General features: G+C 42.7%; 1 protein-coding gene across 16 annotated transcripts in view; it reads left to right on the forward strand.

Moving 5' to 3' along the window:
* RIN2 (Ras and Rab interactor 2) overlaps window positions 1-20,968 on the forward strand; it is a 114,229-nt gene that overhangs the window by 50,800 nt on the left and 42,461 nt on the right. For 8 of the 16 annotated variants that reach the window (XM_065589826.1, XM_042846626.2, XM_005287474.5 and 5 more), the window contains one exon: window positions 14,775-14,869. The exons of 1 other annotated variant lie outside the window; for it this stretch is intronic. In XM_065589826.1, coding sequence (XP_065445898.1) covers window positions 14,775-14,869 — 95 coding nt within the window. Of the gene's footprint in view, window positions 1-12,565; window positions 12,632-14,774; window positions 14,870-15,318; window positions 15,342-20,968 lie in introns of those variants that run through there. 7 more of the 16 variants (XM_008173976.4, XM_042846621.2, XM_008173968.4 and 4 more) reach the window with 2 other exon arrangements.

The following is a 20,968-nucleotide window of genomic DNA, read 5'->3' on the forward strand; positions in this document are numbered from 1 at the left end:
GCTGTAGTCCACGAAAGCTTATGCTCTAATATAATAGCTCCACTGGTTTAAACAGTCTTTCCAGAAGGCATTCTGAAATCTCCCAGAAGCCATTGCTTCAGGGAACTGTGCTGGGGGCTGTGAGGTAGGTATTCGGAGGACAATGCAACTGCATTGCAAGAGCAGCTGTCTGGCAAAAGTGCATTAAAAGCAGCATTGGTACTTGCACCAGTGAAATCTCACCAGTTCAGTTATAAATGGATCAGTTCTCCAGAGTGGAATCAGCGCTACAGTGTGTCTACACTATAGTGTTTTGTACCAGTTTTCTAGTAAAATCTTAGTGATGCTGATGTTAGTAAATGCAGTGCTTAAAATGGCCAGAAATGTGTGTGTAGGGGGGGAGGGAGCGCGTAGAATGTCTCCGTATCCTCACATCAGTTAATCCTCCTGCCCAGCAATTAATTCTGCATCCCAACTCCCAAATCAATTTTGCCCAATCTATTCTGTCCCCTCCAGCCCCGCCCCTCCGCCCCCCCCCTACACCCCTGCTCCTCCTTCAGCTCCTGGGGTCCCTTTATTCCTCTCTCTCTGGCCTGGGGTCCACACTCCTTCCCAGGCTGGGTGATTCAGGGAGAGTGGAGGAGCTGTTGTTGCTTGGAGGGGGAGGACGAGGGAAGGGAACTGCCTTGAGGGGATGGGCTCTTTCTGCTCCCTTCTCCCCCTCTCTTTGTGTGAGAATGATGTTCTCTTGCTGAAGGGGGAGGGGAGGAAGAGAACTGTGCCTGTTTCCTGCCAACTGCCCTACCTACCCCAGGAGACAGGCTGAGGCAAGTGGAGAAAAGCAGCCAGTCCGAGGTGGCTTTCTCCCAGGTGGTACTAAGAATGTGCAACTTTGAGCTGTCCAGCTCACTTCTTAGAAATTTTATTTCTCAAGTCTGTGAGCCCCTCAACCTGACGTACTTCAAGCACTGAGCAAATGTCGGAAGCAGTGGAGAATAGAGGGCTCAAGTGTTTTAACAACTGGCACACCGATAACTGACACCTTATCTACACTAGAGCTTACGTTGTTGCTAGCATTGGTATTGCTGCACCACTGATGGAAAATGGGTACAAAATTTCCGAGTGTAGACAAGTCCCTGGAGTCTGGTATTCAAGGTTCAACCAATTGAGAGATTTTCCTCTTTCTCCCCTCTACTCCGCTCCTTGATGAAGGATGGTCAGTATCTGTGAACTGTGCGCTATATGTATGCTGGAAAGGTGGCAGTAGAGGGTGTCCACAATAGTGCAGTGGGACATATGGGTATGGCAGGTCAGACACAACCCTACTCGCTGTCTGTCCTGCAAGATGGATCAGAACTACCTACAGCCATGGAGAAGTTAAAACTTCTGTAGGCATTTCTTAGCTAGTATGTCGGGTTTGAATTGTAATGCTATAGCCTGGGGTTTAAAAAAAAACCCAAAACTTAAAGGAGTTAGGTGACCATCTTCCTCTGAATTTCAAAGGGATTTGGACACCTTAAGTTCCTTGGAAAATCCCAGCCGTACTCATTTTAAAATATATATTTATCAATCCAGCTGTTGTTTAAAAAACAAAGTGCAAGTCTTCCTTTTAAGTCCTTAGCTGGCAGTGGACGTGCCTAGACTCCCCAGCACATAGGGGGTTATAATGTTAATTGACAAAGCATCATGTCATTAATTTTCACTTTGACAGCTTCATAGTCCGATTACAATGACATACTTGCATGTTAAAATGCTCCGTTAATGCAGCACAGATTTTGTTTGTCTATTATTTTAACACAGTCTTATTAGGCAAGTCATTGGAAAACAAATGAGGCATGAGTTATATTGCAGTGATAGAGCTTTTCCCCCTGTGGTAACTTACGGAAAGCCTCATGCAATCAAAAATAACCAGGTTCATTTGGGGATAGAATTAGCTTCTCCGTTTTTGGAACACATCCTGGTTATGTCGTGCTTTGTATAAACCCAGCCTTTGTGTTTATTTGGTGGCAATCAACAGTCTTTTTCATTTTGAGTGAATGGCCAGGCAATTCATTAATATGATCAAGCTATCTCAATTTCTCAGGAGTATGTGGAGATTATCTTCAGACATGGTGGAGGCCGGGAGTTTAGGAGGGTATGTATGGTCTACATTGACTTCAGTGGGACTTAAGCACATGCATTGTGCTTTACTGAATCGGGTCTTGATGATTTTTTTTTTTTTTTTTTTTTTTTTTTGTGGTAAGTGAGATGCTCTCATTAGTTTATGTATAATTGTTGAAAACTATTGCTGTTTTCAACTAAGAAACAAACAAAACAAGACCTCATGGTAACTAAAACAAACAAACACAAACTGACCATTTTATCTCCTTTTTTTCAAGCCTCCTTATTGTAAGACAATTATATTAGGAGACCAAATTCTCCAGGTTATGAAGGCTTCTTTTTGACACTATAGCAACATAAGCAGCTGTAACATCAATTTAACTGGTCACTGAAGATTTCCACCCTCCTTTCTCCTCCTTCCCCATGTAAGGGAATTTTTGGGTGGTACAAGCACTTCCCGCCAGCCTTGCGCACTGGTATGTGGGTAACTAGACAAAAAGGGGTATGATTAGGACACATGTGTGCCCCAGTAATCTCTAGCTACCAGAATGTCCCCTTGTGGCATTAGCAGCCAATGTAAAAACAGCCCCAAGGCTGCTCTCATTTTTGCCAGGGACCAGTCGAGTAGGTGGATGGCCCTTGGATTGGACGGGTGGAAATGTGGCTCAAAGCTACCTTTTCATTCCCACTGGAGAATTGTGCTGAGTACAGTTTGGCTGTAGCTCAGGATCTAGGCTAGAACATCTTGGCAGTTTCAAACAATCTGTGTATTCAGGCTGACTACATTCCTTTTGTATTGTACAGTTGGAGAGCAGATGTATTGGTGACGTCTTTCACTCTACAGGGGTGTTTCCTTCTCTTTCTCCATATGTGGGGTCATTAGAGCACAGCTAAGTAATGTAGCTGCATCTGGATGGGATAGACAAGAAAACACTTCAAAGTTCAGATTTAAAAAAGAATGCTATATTATTTTCTCTTTTTTTTATTTTTATTACTGCACCCAAATATTTTACTTAATCTTTCATTGCTTTGTGTTTGGAGGGCATATCAGAGACATGTTCATATCCATGACGACTCCTAAGATATATTTCTCAGAATGTCCTCCCAAATTCACAGCCTGTCGTCATAGGAGAATTTAGGGACATTTTGCTAATATGTTTTATTTTACATTTATTCCAGTTACATTTAATCTGCTGCCCAGTTTCTGAATGTACTTAAATCTATCTGGAATGTCTTGCCATTCTCAGTACCTTTTACTATAAAAAAACAACCAACACAAAAAAACCTCCTAACAGGTGTCGATGGCAAACTTCATCAACTTGTTGTCCTTTCTCAATAATATTGAAATGGTCCCCACTGTAATAGCTTCTGAGCACCTGGTAATTTTTAATGTTCATTCTCACAACGGAGGAAGCTAGGGAAATATTACTATTCCCATTTTACTAAAAGACTAAGGGCATATATGCACTTATTGCGGATCAGCGCTGGGGTGATCAATCCATTGGGGGTTGATTTAACAGGTCTACTGAAGACCCGCTAAATCGACCGCAGATCGCTCTCCCGTCGACTCCGGTACTCCACCGGAACAAGAAGTATAAGGTAAGTCGATGGGAGAGTTTCTCCTGTTGACCCAGCGCGGTGTAGACTCCACAAAAGGTCGACCTAAGCTATGTCCAGGCCCACCGAGAGCGATTCTGGGCCCCAGGTCCAGGGTCATCCCTGATGGGGGCGGGGCCCGGGGTGAAAGTGATGATTCGTCACTTCTGACACCGTTACTTCTGGGACCGACCATGCCAGCCTGCGGGGGCCCCCAAAGCGCAGGGCCCAGAGCAGTCGTGCACGTCCGTAGGAGCCCTGCGGCCCACCTGGGCGATTTAAAATGGCCCGGGGCTCCCAGCTGCCGCTGCTGCTACTGCAGCAGTGGTGGCAGCCGGGGGCCTCCAGGCCCTTTAAAATCTCAAGGGCCCCTGGGCAGTTGCCCCCTCGCCCCTCCACCCCACCCCCAGGTGTAGACCATAGTGTAGATCTGCCCTAAGTGACTCACCCCAAGGTCACACAAGATTTTTTTTTTTTTTTTGGCAGAGAATTGAATCTTCATCTCCCTAGTCCCAGGTTAGTATCTAACCAACAGGTCAGGTCATCCTTCCTCTCTGTTGGCTCCCGCAACCGTCAAAACATTTTAGAGGGACCCATCTATTGTCTGTCTTCCCTGAAAATAAACAGTTTCTAAGACTTGCCTGTTACTTAACCAGATTTTAATCCATAACAGAGTTAAATGTTACCAGCCCAAGGGAGGGGATATTAGAAATTCCTGGCTCACGGCACAAATTGCAAGTTGCTGAAGTATATAAATACTTCAGTTCTGTACAGACATTGGGAAAAGTCCACAAATAGGAACTCTTGAGCATTCGGCCATCATTGGCTTTTTGCCAGGTTCTTATACAGAACGTCCTTTGAGAATTGCTGCACTCCACTTATCAAAACAGGAAGGAAAAAGCTCAGATGCCAAAGAGGATGCAAGGCTCCAGAAAGAATGAAAAATGGAAATGCTGGGGGGAAAGGGAGCTAGAGCAGAGAGTTGCTTCCTGATGAAGTACAGCATAGGTCCTTGTTTTTAGGCTATGCTCCCTTTCCAGGTTAGAAATGTTTATCCTCCTTTTTCCATCTTAGCTATTTTAAAGGTCTGAGGGTATTCCCTTGGAAACATTCAGCGGTCGCCACTACAGTTGATCTTTGAAGTGCATTATGAGCAACTTGGAGGTTTCATAAATTCACAGTGAACTTTTAGTTACATTGCAGTACAGAAGCAGGTAATGCATCTGCCATGCAAAGATGGGCATCATTTTTCTTTCTAACCGATGTCTTGCAACATCCATCTAGACAAAAGGCACCTGTTTTGCAACACAGACTTTTTGCACCAGTCCAATGGATAGAAAGACCCACCTGTAAAAATCAATGGTATGGACAACTTTCCGAGGGCTATGTGAGATAGGGGCTAGATTATCCATTGTAGCTGCACTCCTCTAGACACAGGGCAGTAGTGTGTGGTGATGGGAGGGGGACTTCTGGGAGATGGTTATAGGTCTCTGATTGTGTGGTGCTTGGCCCCAAAGTCTGTTAGAATAGCTTAGAATAGCAGTTCTCCAACTATAGGTTGGTACCCCAAAGTGGGTCACAACCCCATTTTAATGGGGTCACCAGGGCTGGCTTAGATTTGCTGGGGCCCGACGCAGAAGCCTGAGCCCCACCTCTTAGGGCCGAAGCTAGAGCCTGAGGACTTCAGCCCTGGGCAGCGGTGCTCAGATTACAGGACCCCTGCCTGAGGCTGAAGCCCTTGGCTTCGGCTTTGGTCCCCCCACCCAGGGCAGTGGGGTTCAGGCTTTGGCTTTGGCCTTCCCCCACCCAAGGCGGCAGGGCTCAGGCAGGCTTAGGGCTTTGGTCCCCCCTCCCTGGGGTCGTGTAGTAATTTCATTGCACCGCGATCCCCTTCTGACAACAAAAGTTTGAGAACCCATGGCTTAGAGGCTGTTCTGACTTATACCACTGGTATAAGGTCCTAAAGATGGAAAGCAGAGTGGAAGAGCAATTTCATCCGTTCAGGAGCAGAGGAAACTGATGTGCATGAATAGCAGTGGTCTATTCCATTTGTGGACAGTGTATACTAATCAGTATACCATCTGTACTAGCCTTCAAAGTCTAGGCCTATGGGATGAATATTGTTGGCTGACATTAAGCATAATGGGTTGCAGTATAAAAGAAAACGGGTGCGTGTGTTGTTTTGAGATGCTTGTATTTTGCAATTTCGTTCCTGGATTTTGTGAGTGTAAATAATTAGTACTTGGGTAATGTTTGGAATAGGTTTTGTTGGGCAATATCATGCCAGAGAAGAGTTCTGTGGTTGCTGATGTATACTATGATGGTATGCTAATATGTGATGTCATGTACTCTGGGTCATGATAATAATTATTTGGGTTTATAATGGCTGTGTATTTCTTCAAATGAAAATGAATGGCTAAATGATGTTATTACAGAATTTGACCTTGAAAAGGGTTTTCCTTTTTTGGATTATTTCTGAGGAAGCATTGTGGATGTGAAACTGGTTGTTATATATGTAGAAATTACTGACTTAATTTAAACTTTGGATTCCAGATGATGACTTTCTATTTCCACCTAGGCGTTTACTCTGTGTGGTGGTGTTTTATCTTTTTATTCTTTGTATATGTGCACCAATGGTCCCAGTTTCAGTAATTCCTGTAGTATTGGCTTTGGTATCAGTATCTCATTGCCATGAATAATCCCTGTAAGATCTCTGCAGATCACTTCCATGGTCTTAAAGCTTATGATTGCTATGAGCTTGGTACAGAGCCTGCAAACCGAAATGTATTTCCATCTGATCTTTTAAGAAAATTTCCTCAAAATATTAGTCTTTTGGGGCCTGATCCAAAACTCCTTGAAAGTCAGTGGTCTTTTTCCATTGAGTTAAATGAGATTTCAAACAGACCCTTTGTGAAGGCAGAACTGAATTTCAAGAATTCAACTATATTGGGCCTGATGAGGTAACGAGCACCTGCAACTGCATTGACCTCTCTACATCATAACTGTTGTCATTATGTCAAGTATCAGGGGGTAGCCGTGTTAGTCTGTATCTACAAAAACAATAAGGAGTCTGGTGGCACCTTAAAGACCCAAATAAATCTGTTAGTCTTTAAGGTGCCACCAGACTCCTTATTGTTTTTGTTGTCATTATATGTTCAGCGTTCTAGCTGGTAGTTTTGGGTAGAAGTGTGTTTGTTAAGAGCGCCATGTAAAGATCTGCACACAAGCTGCCCTTTTTGGTGTACAACTGTGAGCAACTGGGGGATCTGTCTGGACAGCAGTGGTCACCAACTGGTAGATCGCAATTGACTGGTCGATCCTGGAGCCTCTGACAGTTGATCGCGATCTCTGTCTGCTAACCGGGAGCTGCCCGAGGTAAGTGCCACCCACATCCCAAACCCCTGCCCCAGCCCTGAGCCCCCTCCTGGAGCTGTACCCCATACTCCCTCCTGTACCCCAACACTCTGCCCCAGCCTGGAGCCCCATCCTGCACCCAAACTCCCTCCCAGAGTCTGCACCCCACACCCCCTCCTCACCCCTACCCAAGGCTCAGCCCAGAGCCACCTCCCACACTCTAAACCCCCCAGCCCCAGCCCAGAGCCCACACCCCCTTCCCGCACCCACCTTCCTGTCCCAACCCCATGAAAGTGAGTGAGGGTGGGGGAGAGCGAACAATGGAGGAAGGGGGGATAGGAGAGGGGTGGGGCCTTGGGGAAGGGGCGGGGTAGATCCTGGGTGGCACTTAAATTCAAAAAGTGATCTTGTGCGTAAAAAGGTAGCAGACCACTGCTGTACAGTCTGTGCATTCTGTGTGAGATTATGAACTCTCTCTATATATACCAAAATGCAAACTCCATTTTGAATGTGCAGCCTTTTGCCTTGTCTCTTGTCTGTTTCAGCTTATCCATTCATATGGGTAGGTTCTATTCAGTTCAGGTTAATTCTGGTCTTGAACCAGAATGTTAAGTGATTCAAATATCTCATCCCTTCCCTTTTACAATCAGTGTGCAAAGTGCATAGGGAAGTTCAGACATGCATACTAATCAATAACATATTACCAAAATTTCCACATCCATCCCAACAACAAATATTTCTATTGATCCTAGAAAACCCAGGAACTATGCTACACATTCTTGAGCTCCATCTGCTGGTACATTAGCTGTTAGCACCTCTTGTAACAATATCTGCCTGTAAATAGCAAAAAATGTAAACATTCTTATAACAATTTCCAGTTGGAATTCTGTCAAGACTAGGGCAACTATTTTTGCTTTGACTAATTGTTTGTTTGTTTGTTGCAAAAAATTGTTTGTGCTTTCTGTGAAAAATTCATTTTTCTTTTGTCAAAACAAAAACAAAAAAACAAACTTGAAAACAAAAATATTTTGGCCAAAAACTGAGATTTTGATTTGGATATGTTTCCCCAATGCCTTCTGGGAATTGCAATTCGGTTGGCTTATGTCCCCATTCTCTTCTGTGGTTTGTACATGTCAGCTGGGCTTCAGCTCCCAAGATGCATCCTGGTCAAAGAACTCCCATGGTGCACAGCCTTCTCTTAACAAATCGCTGCGTCCTGGGCTTGCACCAGCTGTCCTGCCACTGTGACAGGGAGCGACACTGCTCCCCACCTCCAGTGTGTACCTCCGCTGCAGGTACCCCATCCTTCTCCCCCAACTGTACCCCCTCAGTTCCTGCCCCTCCGGCAATGTCCTCTTTTTGGGAACTTGAAAGATGGTAACCCTAGCATGGGGTCGCAACGCCACTCATGTTTAGCCTGCCCACCCCTCCATCGTGGATCTTGGGTGGATTGCCAAAAAAGAGAAAATGCAGTTTATGGGCCACCTTCATAAAAAGTTTGGGAACTACTCTGTTAATAAACTCCACACAGGCTCTCTCATGGCTAACACCAGTCTTGCCTGGAGCAGGTTTAATAACAAACAATTCAAAACAATCCTCAAAGTCCTAAAACAAAGTCCATCACCACAACAACATAAACATTCATACTCCACTCTGGGACATTCAGCCAGTCCTGAAGCTTTTTTGTTCCAGTCTGTTCTTCATCAAGCAACCACTCCCAGACCTTCCTTGCTGGAGCTGAGCCTTTTTCGTCTCTCCGTCTCTGGATAGCCCCCTTTTGCTGCTCTCCTGGACCCTCCTCTGGTTATTCAGGGTCTCCTGCAGGAACTTTCTGCTCTCTACAGCCTCTGCCACAACTTCCTTTAGCAACATCCTCACCTCCCTGGGTTGAGAGAAGTCAGCAGGTAGCCAGCCTTCCCCTTTTGCAGTCTCCCCCTTTATAATGCCCAGGTGCTTTTCCTTAAGCCCAGTTGGGTAGCAGGTAATCCATCGCAGGTGCACTGGCCCCTGCTCCCTCTTAAAGGGGCCAGTCATCCAGTGACGACAGATTGCTTTCAATAGAAAAATAACACAGGGCTACTGTATCAATTGGTTGCTTTATTCCAATATTTAGTTAATTTAAAAACCTCAATTTTTCAAAAATAAGTGAAGCTGCTGCAACAGTGGCAGTTTGATACCCCATGGAGTCCAGGGATCTTGCTAAAGAATTTAGGGCCAGCTTTCTGTGGACTAGCTAGGGCCTTTTCTCAGATGGACAAATGGTTCTCTAGCTAGATGAGATTTTGCTTGGGTCACGCTTAAGAGGCCATGAGGAAACAATTAAATAGCAGAACTTTGGAGGGGCAACCCAGGTTGTCTTTAGATTCCTGTTCCTTCCTTAGAGTGAAGAGCGCTGTGATTTTAATGTTCTCCCCTGCTGTTCAGAGGTTTCCTTTTGGCTATTTTTTTCCCCCTCTTCGGTTTAGTTAGGCAAGGCTAAGAGGAAAGCAACCAAGTGCTCCTATTGTGGTGAGAGTGCACAATCAGGTCTGACCAGCTCCTCTGCATTTTATATGGCAAGCTTCTCAACTGTAATGCATGATCATGGCTGAGGTATCTAAAACACCCAGCCTTGCTGCCGCTGTAGCTACTGAGGAGAGCAGACCTCTACAATTGAAGAGTGGTCAAGGTTGGTAGACCTCTGGGATGCCAAAGTAGTACAGGTAATTAGAGAAATGACTCTTCCTTCCCCCCCACTCCTGATAGACTTCTCTGTACCAGTTGCCTTTGTGGCAGCCAGAGGGCAGCTGGAGAATCCTTCCTCTGCTCCTGCTAAGTCCTAAGAAAGCACCTGAAATTAAAAGAGAGACCTATCGTGGAAGTCACTTGGGTTGCAAGTCAGTGCTTAAGAAATCTCTGTTCCCTTTGCCTCATTTGATAATGTCTTCTTAAAAACTGTGGCTCCCTCTTTTAATGTGCCAATTAAAAGTGGTCCACACAGTTATTCTGAATCTTTGCCTCATGTAAGATGCTTGCAGGGCAGGCCTTAGGGCTTATGGGACCTTGTGCAAAGAAGGGTGAGGTACTATTGTAGTTCCTCCCTCCTTGCGATCAGGCCCTCCATTCTCTATGGTGTTGTTGGAGGCACTCTGACAGGAGGATTGGGTAGGAGGAGAGGGGACTCTGTGTCACCACATACATAGCATAGGTCTCAGGATGCTCCTAAATACCCAAAATGCTGCTCTCTTGACTTCAGAGATGTCCCTGTCAGCTTAATACTTCATATTGCAAAGGTCATTTTTAGAGTTGGTATACTGAATTAACCAGAATAATCTTTTAATAATAATAATTAATAATATATTTTAAAAATCTGCTTCTGTGTAGTGATTTTCATTGTAGGATGAAAAAAGAAGAACAGGAGTACTTGTGGCACCTTAGAGACTAACAAATTTATTAGAGCATAAGCTTTCGTGGACTACAGCCCACTTCTTCGGATACAGAAGTGGGCTGTAGTCCACGAAAGCTTATGCTCTAATAAATTTGTTAGTCTCTAAGGTTCCACAAGTACTCCTGTTCTTCTTTTTGCGGATACAGACTAACACGGCTGCTACTCTGAAACCTGTCATTGTAGGATCTTGTACTTTATAAAGGTAAATAGAATTACAGGTCACACAGTGCATCATTGGCAATCAAGAGTTTGAACCCAGGTTTTCTAACTCGTAATCTTCTATTCTAATAATTAGCTGACGATGTAGCAAGTCTCCTGGAAGTAAGTGGTTACTCATCCCTGTACTGACCTCAGCATTTCAGCCACTTGGCATGCTCAGGGTTTGAAAACTCTGTTTCCTCACAGTGAATAGGAAACCTCTGAGGGCATGTACCATCACTTTCCGCAGAACCTAAGCGTTCTTCTTTTTTCCAAAACGAACACAAACCAACCCCACCAAAAAACCAACAACAAAAAACCCCAAATAACCGTTTCTAGCCCTTATTGTGCAAAAAAACAAAAAAAAACTGCCAATCCGAGGTTAATCCATTGCACTGCTGCCTTTCTGGATGTGCAGACAGATTGTTCCAGTGCCTCTGCTGCTGCTCATTGCTTTTTCAAACAGTAGGAAAATGGAAACAAGCCACAATCTTTCAGTTTTCAGTTCTCTGCAATGATAGTGAAACTGACAAAAATAGTTCAGTTGCACTCTGCTGCCTCTTTGGAAAGCTCTTAGCAGCAGCAGAGATGATCAGTTGAGGTATTTGCTGGGGAGAGAGACTCAAAAATGAAGGATGTAGGAAGGGTAGAGTAGTGGAAACACCAATATTCCAGCCAGAAAGCTGAGGGAGGAGGTAGAGTAGTGGACTCACACGTCTCTGTTGCAGCAGTCACGAGACAGAAGGGAGGTATAAAGTACTGGAACCTTGAGAAAGAATTCTCCTTCATTCTTCCAGGAGTCAGGCAGGTTGGGGAGGGAGAGAGAAGGTGCATGAGTTTTCCAATTTATCAGACACCTACTAGCTGGAAGCTGATATGAAAGATAGAGCCCTGGAACATTACCCTTTCCCTATATCTTGATGGGGTAGGGAGGGATGGTACAGTAGAACTTCAAAGTTACGAACATCTTGGGAATGGACATGGTTAGTAACTCAGAAATGTTCGTAACTCTGAACAAACATTATGGTGGTTCTTTCCAAAATTTACAACTGAACATTGACTTAATACAGCTTTGAAACTTTACTATGCAAAAGGAAAAAATGCTGCTTTTAACCATCTTAATTTAAATCAGGGGTTCTCAACCTTGGGGTCGGGACCCCTCAGGGGGTCACTAGGTTATTACATGGAGGGTCGTGAGCTGTCGGCCTCCAGCATTTATAATGGTGTGAAATATGTAAAGAAGTGTTTTTAATTTAAAAGGGGGGTCGCACAGAGGCTTGCAATGTAAAAGGGGTCACCAGTACAAAAGTTTGAGAACCACTCATTTAAATGAAACAAGCACATAAACAGTTACCTTACCATGTCAAATCTTATTTTTTAAACGTTCCCTTTATTTTTTTAGTAGTTTATGTTTAACACAGTACTGTACTGTATCTGCTTTTCCTTTCCTTTCCTTTCCTCTCTGCTGCTGCCTGATTGCATACTTTCCGTTCTAAATGAGGGGTGTGGTTGACTGGTCAGTTCGAAACTCTGGTGTTCATAGCTCTGAGGTTCTACTGTAATTCATTTGCTGAACAGTGGAACTCTGAATCTCTTGTCTGTGTCTGCAGCTAGAAAAATTAGTTCTCGGGAAAAATTTCCCAGCCTTGTTATTTGAGTGCACAGATGATGAGATAAGTTTGGGTGAGGGGAGAGGGAAGCACTCTGTGTGTATTTTGTGCATATCTGTATAAATATATGTGAGATTTTATTGTGGGAGAGAGATGTGGTGACAGAAAGAGAGACAGAATATATAATGGAGGAGGTAGCGTGCACAATTTAGGGAAAAGGAGAAGAGAGAAAGAAAAGTGGAAGCAAACCTTGAAGACAAACCTTGAAGACAATTCATAAATTCACTATGATTTATTACAGGAAAGAGAGGAAAAACTGGAGTGGAGTCAGGAACAGCAAGAAGGTTATAAAAGCCAGAGAAGTGCAGTAAGTCGTACTGGTTGTGTAGGACTTGGCATATATATTTCTTGACTAGTTTAGCTGATGAATAAATCTAGCCTGGGACTATGGTGATGTGAGTTCAATTCCCTGCTATGTCACAGACTTTTGTGTGACCATGGCCAAGTCACTTAATCTCTTTGTGGCTCAGTTCCCCACCTGTAAAATGGGGGATAATAGCACATCCCTGCTTTGCAGAGATGCTGTGAAGATAAATGCATTAAAGATTATAATGTGCTCAGATACTGTGATAATGCGAGGCACATAAAATAGATAATACCTCAAAGGGATCACTCATCCTCGTGGCCTAGGTCTATCAATGACTAGCCTGCTTTTTTCCAACCAACAGGGTTGCCAATTATTTCTAGGCAGCGTCTCCCACCTAGCACTTCCCGGTAACTGGTTGATTGATAGGATTGTTCGCTGTTTATAACCTCAGAAATACATGACCACATGCTAGAATTGGATTAGGTTTGGCCAACTACATCTTTCAGTTTAGATTTTCAACTATGGAAACGAGGACTCTTTATTTTAACCATATAAAGCAGGACTACCTGGGCTGGATTCATCCCTACGGTAAAACCGGGAATGAATTTGGCCCCATGTATTAAAAGCCAACCGAATACACAGCTCTGTTCTTGGCAGTAAAGATGCCATTTCCATTGGTGTGTAGTGCACAAGAGGTGGGTTGCCTCCTAGTGTAGGGCAAGAAAATGACTTCAGTACAATTTCACTGTCAGTGTGGCTACTTCTGATGCCTAGAGACTCACCATGCTTTTTCCCAATTCACTGTAGTGAGTCAAAGGATGCAATATGCGCATTTTCCTTAGTCAACAGAGGAAAGTCTTTCTTTTGTAAACTCTCAAAACAATGGTACACTGGTACTTAAGATTACTTACTAGAATTGTGATCCTGAAAGGGAAAAAGCCTATGAAAAGATAGAAGGATGTACTGTATTTCCTGTAGTTTTATTATATAAACCCTGGAACCTATAACAGGACTGGAGAGCTCTAATCTAAATGTAGACTGAAACTTTGCCTTTGGATTGATCAAAATAATAATGTGCAATAAAAGAAGGCATGCCTGTCTGATGTCGGAGGAGAGTCTCTTTGTGATTATGACACAATGGGGAAAAATGGTGTTTGGTAATAATAGTACAGCACTTTGAAAACACTGTTCTTGTAAGGCTACCAATATTACTAAGGTCTTAAGATATTGCCTCTTATGTGATGAAGAAGATAGCTTAGAGTTGGGTTGGAAAGGGTCTGGGTTTTGTTTTGTGGGGTTTTGTTTGTTTTTTAAAGCTTTGCTTACTTTTGGCTATTTTATTTTTTAAAAATCTGACTTCTCCTGTATTTATTCCATCTCACTTGCATCATGTACCAAGCACACTTTGATGCTATCCCTATGGAAAGTATAGGGGACTGAATGATTATGACTTGTAAACTTGATGGGAGAATCCTTTTCTGCTGTTTCCTAGCAAAATATTTGCAAACATTGGATTCATATAGGCCATAATTCCCATAATTGCTCAGTCACTGAGATTTCCCAGTAACCCTAAACTGAAGTCTCGTTCTGATCCCTTTGTTAAAGTACTGGACCACTTCATCATTTAACTAATAACCGGTCTGTTCAGATGCAGTCCAAGAGTTAGTGCAAAAAGTAATTACTCTTTTATTTGTGCAAATATATTTATTTTTGTACCAAAGAATGCTGAAAATATGGTTTTGTGTACCTGTGAAAGAACTTTTGAAGTTTGTGGGTTTTTTTTGATATTTTTATGGGCCTTTTTTTTAATTGTAGAACTGAATGTTACTGTAGTTAAACCATGTTTTTTTTTTTAATTAATACCTTACTATGTTTGTGCCTATTGAGACTACGGTATTAATATATCTAATTAAAATAATAAACTGATCCAGTTTCCTGGGATGTTATATACTGCAGTTAAACTTCAATTGTCCTGCCTCCAAGAACAAGTACAGTCTGTCCCTTACCCTTATTTTTTCTATTGTAAGGGAAGTCCAAATAGAATGGGATAAAAGGTTTGTAATGTCCAGTGACTAAACTTGTCCATTCTGTTTCCACGCCTCTTCCGCTTGCTTGACGTCATACTATTTTTGTCCCTGTCTAGCTCATTGACACAATTGCCTCAGAAATTGGAGAACTGAAACAAGAGATGGTACAGACAGATCTCATGCTGGAAGATGGATCCACTGATTTGCAAAGGTGATTTAAAAGTATAATATACCGGTAATAGTTCCTGGCAACATAAAGCCTATTTTCACCGTGCCGCTTTATTCAGGAAGCTGACATTTCTGTCATATTCATTAGCTTTCCTCCTGCGAACACAAAACGTTGTCGGTGCTGTGTAGGTGCTGTTGTAGGTGCCTTAGTAATGAAGGCGTTTTCCTGTGAGCAGTGGGAGTGTCTGCCGAGTATGTTGTATGTGTATTTGTTTTAATTTCTTTTAGAAGCAGTTGAACTTTGTGCACTCCCAGTTCCTTATAACAAACAACAAATCCCAGGAAACGGATACACTTTTAAACACGGAAACTACTAACATTATTACTGCTGGTTGTGGAAATGAATCTAACTTTTACACTGTAAAGTGTTTTAGAAATATTCTTTGCTCCAGTCAACTTTGTGAAGATTCAATGGAACTTACATACAATAACACATGGTAGTTTTGCCATTACAGGTTAGTAATAGTAAAGTATCGACTGCTATAAAGTGACCCACGTTATTAAAGTATTTGTGAGATATGTGTGAAGTTAGTTTAATTGAGACAATCTTTAAATATATGGACAATTGATGAATTTTGGGAAGGCTAAGAAAGATGTTACAGTACAAATAAAGTTCTGACTCTTTTTTTAAATGAAAGAGTGCAGGTGTGGGTTATTGTAACTGTTAATCTAAATCTATTGCTTTCTGTTGTCAAGCTAGGGAAATAGATAGTGTATGGTAAATATTAGGGTCAGACCTCTTTGGTTTTATCTTTTTTAATGTCTTTTTTAGCAGTATTGATATCTAGAAATGTTTGACAATTCAGTCCATGATGTTAAATTTTAGGGGATTTTTATTCCTCCTAAAAGGTGAAATATTAGTTGTGAAAGGAAAGTAACAGATCCAGACCTTTGAGTGTATTGGGTAAATACGCAGGTTTCTAACTAACTGATCTTTTTTAATATGCAACCTTGTTGTAGCTGTATTGGCCCCAGGATATTAGAGAGACAGAGATTAGAGGTTATATCTTTTATTGGTCCAATAAAAGATATTACCTCACCCACCTGGTCTTTTATAAGGCAGTGAAATGACCTCTTATTGCAGTACCTATTCATATCTCTGTAGCTAGTGCTTAGTTGCTGTTTTCATTGCAGATGCTCATTCAGGCATCTATAACTTGATACTTGAATTTGAATCCAGAGAAAATGTAATATACAAATTGTGAGCCAATAGAGGTCTGTGTGTTTGGTTTCCTTTTAAAAATGATTTAAATCATCTTAATCGCTTTTCAGATACCCAGGATTTTAGAAATGTAGCGGCTGCAAGTACCTGTAGTTGTGTTCTAAAACCAGCTCCAAATAAATGTTCAAATTGTGACGTTTCCACTTCCATTCATTTCAGCAGTTGTGTGGCACAAAGAAGTCTTAAAGAGATGTAATCAGCATCTTGGGGAGTGTAGCTAGTGTTGCCCCACCTTCTGTGAGTTGGCTCCCTTCATTAACAGGCATGAGGGGGAAGGGCATACAGGGGTAGTAGTAAGGAGCGCCACAAAGCCCATTGCTCTCCATGCTTTCTGAGCCATCCTGCTTTGTGCCTACAGGACAGCTCAGGGGTCTTCTGTTTGACTCCTGCTATTCTGTCCGTCCATGTCTCCCTCCCAGCCCCCGCTATTGTTCTGATAAGGCCAGAATTTGGCCCTGCCTTTTTCAAATGGAGTCTCATGTAGGTTTTTTTTTTTTTTTTTAACTGATTAGACATAAGGCTGCCAGTCTCACTTAAATGTGTTTTACATTTGTCAGGGCCAATTAATAATGTATTTAAATACTTTTCATGGTGTGGTATTCTAAGGTATATTGTCCATATTAGTGTCATCTGGCAGAGATTTTTTTTTTTTTTAAATCAGTGGTTCCATTCATTTCCTTCCAATCATAGCAGCATGGAGAAAATTCATCACAGAGCTACCTCTTCCTGAGTGAAGGAGAGGAAACAGTCATGTCTGCAGCTCTGTTCGCTCTCCTCTCCTTCCTCCCCCAACCTTTCCCTGATCCCTGTGGACAGGAGAGAAACAGGCTGGGAGAATGCACATCACCACTGTTATATGAGGAACTTGCTGTCATATGCTACACTGGAAAGTTATGCAGCCCTTCCGCTCTAGTGAAGTCCCCTTGAGGAGCTGGGGCCCAGAAGTTCTGAGGACTAAAGGAAGAGCTGGCAGCAAGTCTTCATTAAGCTGCACTGTCAGGGAGGTGTGAGGGCCCCAGAGTCAGATTTGAGACACAGGGCCTCTGTTTGTCTCTCTGTCTAGAGACCATGGTACCCTTCATCCTAGTATCCGAGCAGTGGAGATAAAGTAAAAGTGGCGTGGAAATTTGTTGAGGAGTGGGACCAAGAAAGAAAGAACAAATGCATCGGCAAGCACAAAATAGAGGGTATGTCTTTGGTGCAGAGGTAACTCAGGCTCTTACTAAAGCGTTGCCCCAGCCGTCCTTCTGTCCATACACATAGTTCTCTCATCCAAATGAGGTGGTGTCTTGAACCTGGGCTAGCTGGCCTGTCTGGAGCTACAGCGCTATCCTTGAGCTGGTAACCTGGGTACACAGGCTAAACCACTCAGATTGTTAGTCCTCCAGTGCCTTCCCACAGTTCTCCCTTGTGCCCAGAAGGACAGACAAGTTCTCCCCCAGTTTACTGAAAAAATGGAGTGATTCAGCTTATTGCAGCATGGAGAGCCGTGGGATTCCAGTAACACGCTGGTGAGAACAGTACCTGTGAGAACACAGTAACTTGGGTAGGAATTTGCAGTGTGCCTGCTCACACCTGGGCTAGGTTAACCTGCTGCTCAGACCCAGGTGCTGATCACCGAGTTAGCTCTGCAGTGAAGACATACCCAAAGTTACAGAGTAGGGGAAAGACGCTGTGTTTTATGTGCATGCTTTAGAGGGAAAGCTCCACTATCCTCTTAGGGTTTGTCTTGGCTGGGGCTTTGCTATAATGACACTCATCCGAGCTGCACCAGCACAGTCCCTAGTCTAGGCAAACAGTGATGCAGAGCACTAGTGCAAACAATTACTTCATCTGTCTACACTCCAGGTTGGACCAGTGTAGCTACACTGATAGCTGTCATTGGAGCAAATCCTTAAACAAGGCCTTAGACTTAGGGCACATCTAAACTGCCTATTAGTTTGGACTACAAGGTATGAACAGTAGTGAGCACCAAAGTGCTTTGCTGTAACTCCCCCATGTGGACGATGCAAGCATGAGCTAAAAGGTTCCTAGTTCTCATTAACAGTCCTCTTCATACAGAACTTCATTAATGTGAAGTAGGAATCTTTTAGTTCACACCTGCAGGGTCCACGCAGGGGAGTTACAGCGCAGCACTTTAGCGCACACTGCTTTTCACACACCCCAGAGTCTGAGTTGCAGAGCAGTGTAGATATGCCTTTACACAAGGCCTTAGACTCCGGGAAGGGACAGCAGCTCAGTTATTGCTACTACAACTACAGCAGCATAATTCATGTCTCTGAAATATGTGCAATCAGTAATGGCCCTTTGCACTACAGAAATTTTAATCTGTTTATCATGAAAGTTGAACTTACAAATGTAGAATCATGTACAAAAAAACTGCATTCAAAAACAAAACAGTGTAAAACTTTAGAGCCTACAAGTCCACTCAGTCCTACTTCTTGGTGAGCCAATCAGTCAGACAAACAAGTTTGTTTACATTTGCAGGAGATAATGCTGCCTGCTTCTTGTTTACAATATCACTTGAAAGTGAAAACAGGCATTCGCATGGCACTGTTGTAGCTGGCATGGCAAGATATTTACATGCCAGATGTGCTAAAGATTCATATGTCCCTTCGTGCTTCAACCACCATTCCAGAGGACATGCTTCCATGCTGATGATAGGTTCTGCTTGATAATGATCCAAAGTAATGCGGACTGACATGTGTTCATTTTCATCATCTGAGTCAGATACCACCAGCAGAAGGTTGATTTTCTTTTTTGGTAGTTCGGGTTCTGCAGTTTCCACATCAGAGTGTTGCTCTTTTAAGATTTCCAAAAGCATGCTCCACACCTCGTCCCTCTCCGATTTTGGACAGCACTTCGATTCTTAAACCTTGGGTTCAGTGCTGTAGCTACACCTCTACCCCGATATAACGCAACCCAATATAACATGAATTCTGATATAACGCGGTAAAGCAGCGCTCTGGGGGCGCGGGGCTGCGCACTCCGGTGGATCAAAGCAAGTTCGATATAATGCGGTTTCGCTTATAACACGGTAAGATTTTTTGGCTCCCGAGGACAGCGAGGTAGAGCTGTATTTTTAGAAATCATACATAGGTACCTTCTTTGCGTTTTGTCAAATCTGCTGTGAAAGTATTCTTAAAATGAACATGTGCTGGGTCACCATCCAAGACTGCTATAACATGAAATATATGCAGAATGCAGGTAAAATGGAGCAGGAGACGTACAATTCTCCGCCCAAGGAGTACAGTCACAAATTTAATTGACGCATTATTTTTTTTTAATGAGCATCATCAGTATAGAAGCATGTCCTCTGGAATGGTGGCCGAAGCATGAAGGGGCATATGAATGTTTAGCATCTCTGGCATGTAAATACCTTGCAATGCTGGCGACAAAAGTACCATGCAAATGCCTGTTCTCACTTTCAGGTGACATTGTAAATAAGAAGTAGGCAGCAGTATCTCCCGTCAATGTAAACAAACTTGTTTGTCTTAGCGATTGGCAGAATAAGAAGTAGAACTGAGTGGACTTGTAGGCTCTAATGTTTTACATTGTTTTGTTTTTGAGTGCAGTTATGTAACCAAAAAAATTCTGCATTTGTAAGTCACACTTCCACAATAAAGAGATTGCACTTCAGTACTTGTATGAGGTGAATTGAAAAATACTATTTCTTTTGTTTATCATTTTTACAGTGCATATATTTGTAATAAAAAATATAAAGTGAGCACTGTACATTTTGTATCCTGTGTTGTAATTGAAATCAATATTGAAAATGTAGAAAAACATCCAAAAATATTTAATAAATTTCAGTTTGTATTCTATTGTTATAAGTGCGATTAATTGCAATTAATTTTTTTGAGTTAATCACGTGACTTAACTATGATTAATTGACAGCCCTACTTTTTACAGTTGAGCTCACAATTAGGGTAAATTTGTATGCCCAGTTATTACAGTTAGCATGGATTAAATTTAAAGATCACTTTAAGGTTCTTTTATGCTGCCTAGGTGGTATATAGGGGCCTTCATGTAAATGGGAATCAGACCCACCATCCTGTTTGCAACAGTCCCGGGAAACAATAAGGACTCAGTTCTGAATTTCCTAACCTTTGTGGGTTAAACTCATTGTTATATGAACAGCAGACCAGCCAGATCTCCCGTGTTTGGGGTGTGTCTGTCCTGCCCTCTTGCTCGGAGAAGATCATTTTCTGCATTTTTTTTTCTCGAAGGGATAAACTGTCACAGTAAAGCTTGCAGGATTTAAGAAGAGACTTGGCCTAGGAATGGGCAAGAACCTTTAAAGATTGTATAATCCCCCATTTGTATAAGAGAACAGCTATTCTTTTGTGCCCTCTCCTGAAAAAGTGTCTTTTTCTTAGATATCACTGATTTCATATTAGATTTCTAACTACAGGTGTGTTAAAATCAACACTGGTTGATTTCAGTTTCTGCACTTTTTGGTGAGGGTTTCAGTGGGGCTTTCTTGGCTTCACTGCCCAAGAACTTTAATTTTGATTTCCAAAGCCCAGAATGCTTAGACATAGCTGCTAAGCACAACAAAATCCTGTTGTTTTGGTTTGGGGTTTTTTGTGTCACTTCCCGGCCTAACAAAGAGAAATACTGTATGGGGAGGTGGTCTGTATTTTTACTGCCGGAGCAAGTCATCTGAGCTTAAGCAGTGATGGGCAGCGATGACACAAGCAACTAAAGGCCTGCTCCAGGTAAAGAAGTGCCTGCAGAGACCTTAAATGAACTGATTATGGGGGGACTAAAAATGAAAAAAACAGAGTCAGGAGTGCAGGTTACAGGGTCAAAGCAAGAGATCCAGAGGGGATTGAGAAACTGACAAAAAGCCACTAT

Source organism: Chrysemys picta, chromosome 3 (assembly GCF_011386835.1).
Source record: "Chrysemys picta bellii isolate R12L10 chromosome 3, ASM1138683v2, whole genome shotgun sequence".
Lineage (NCBI taxonomy): Eukaryota > Metazoa > Chordata > Testudines > Emydidae > Chrysemys > Chrysemys picta.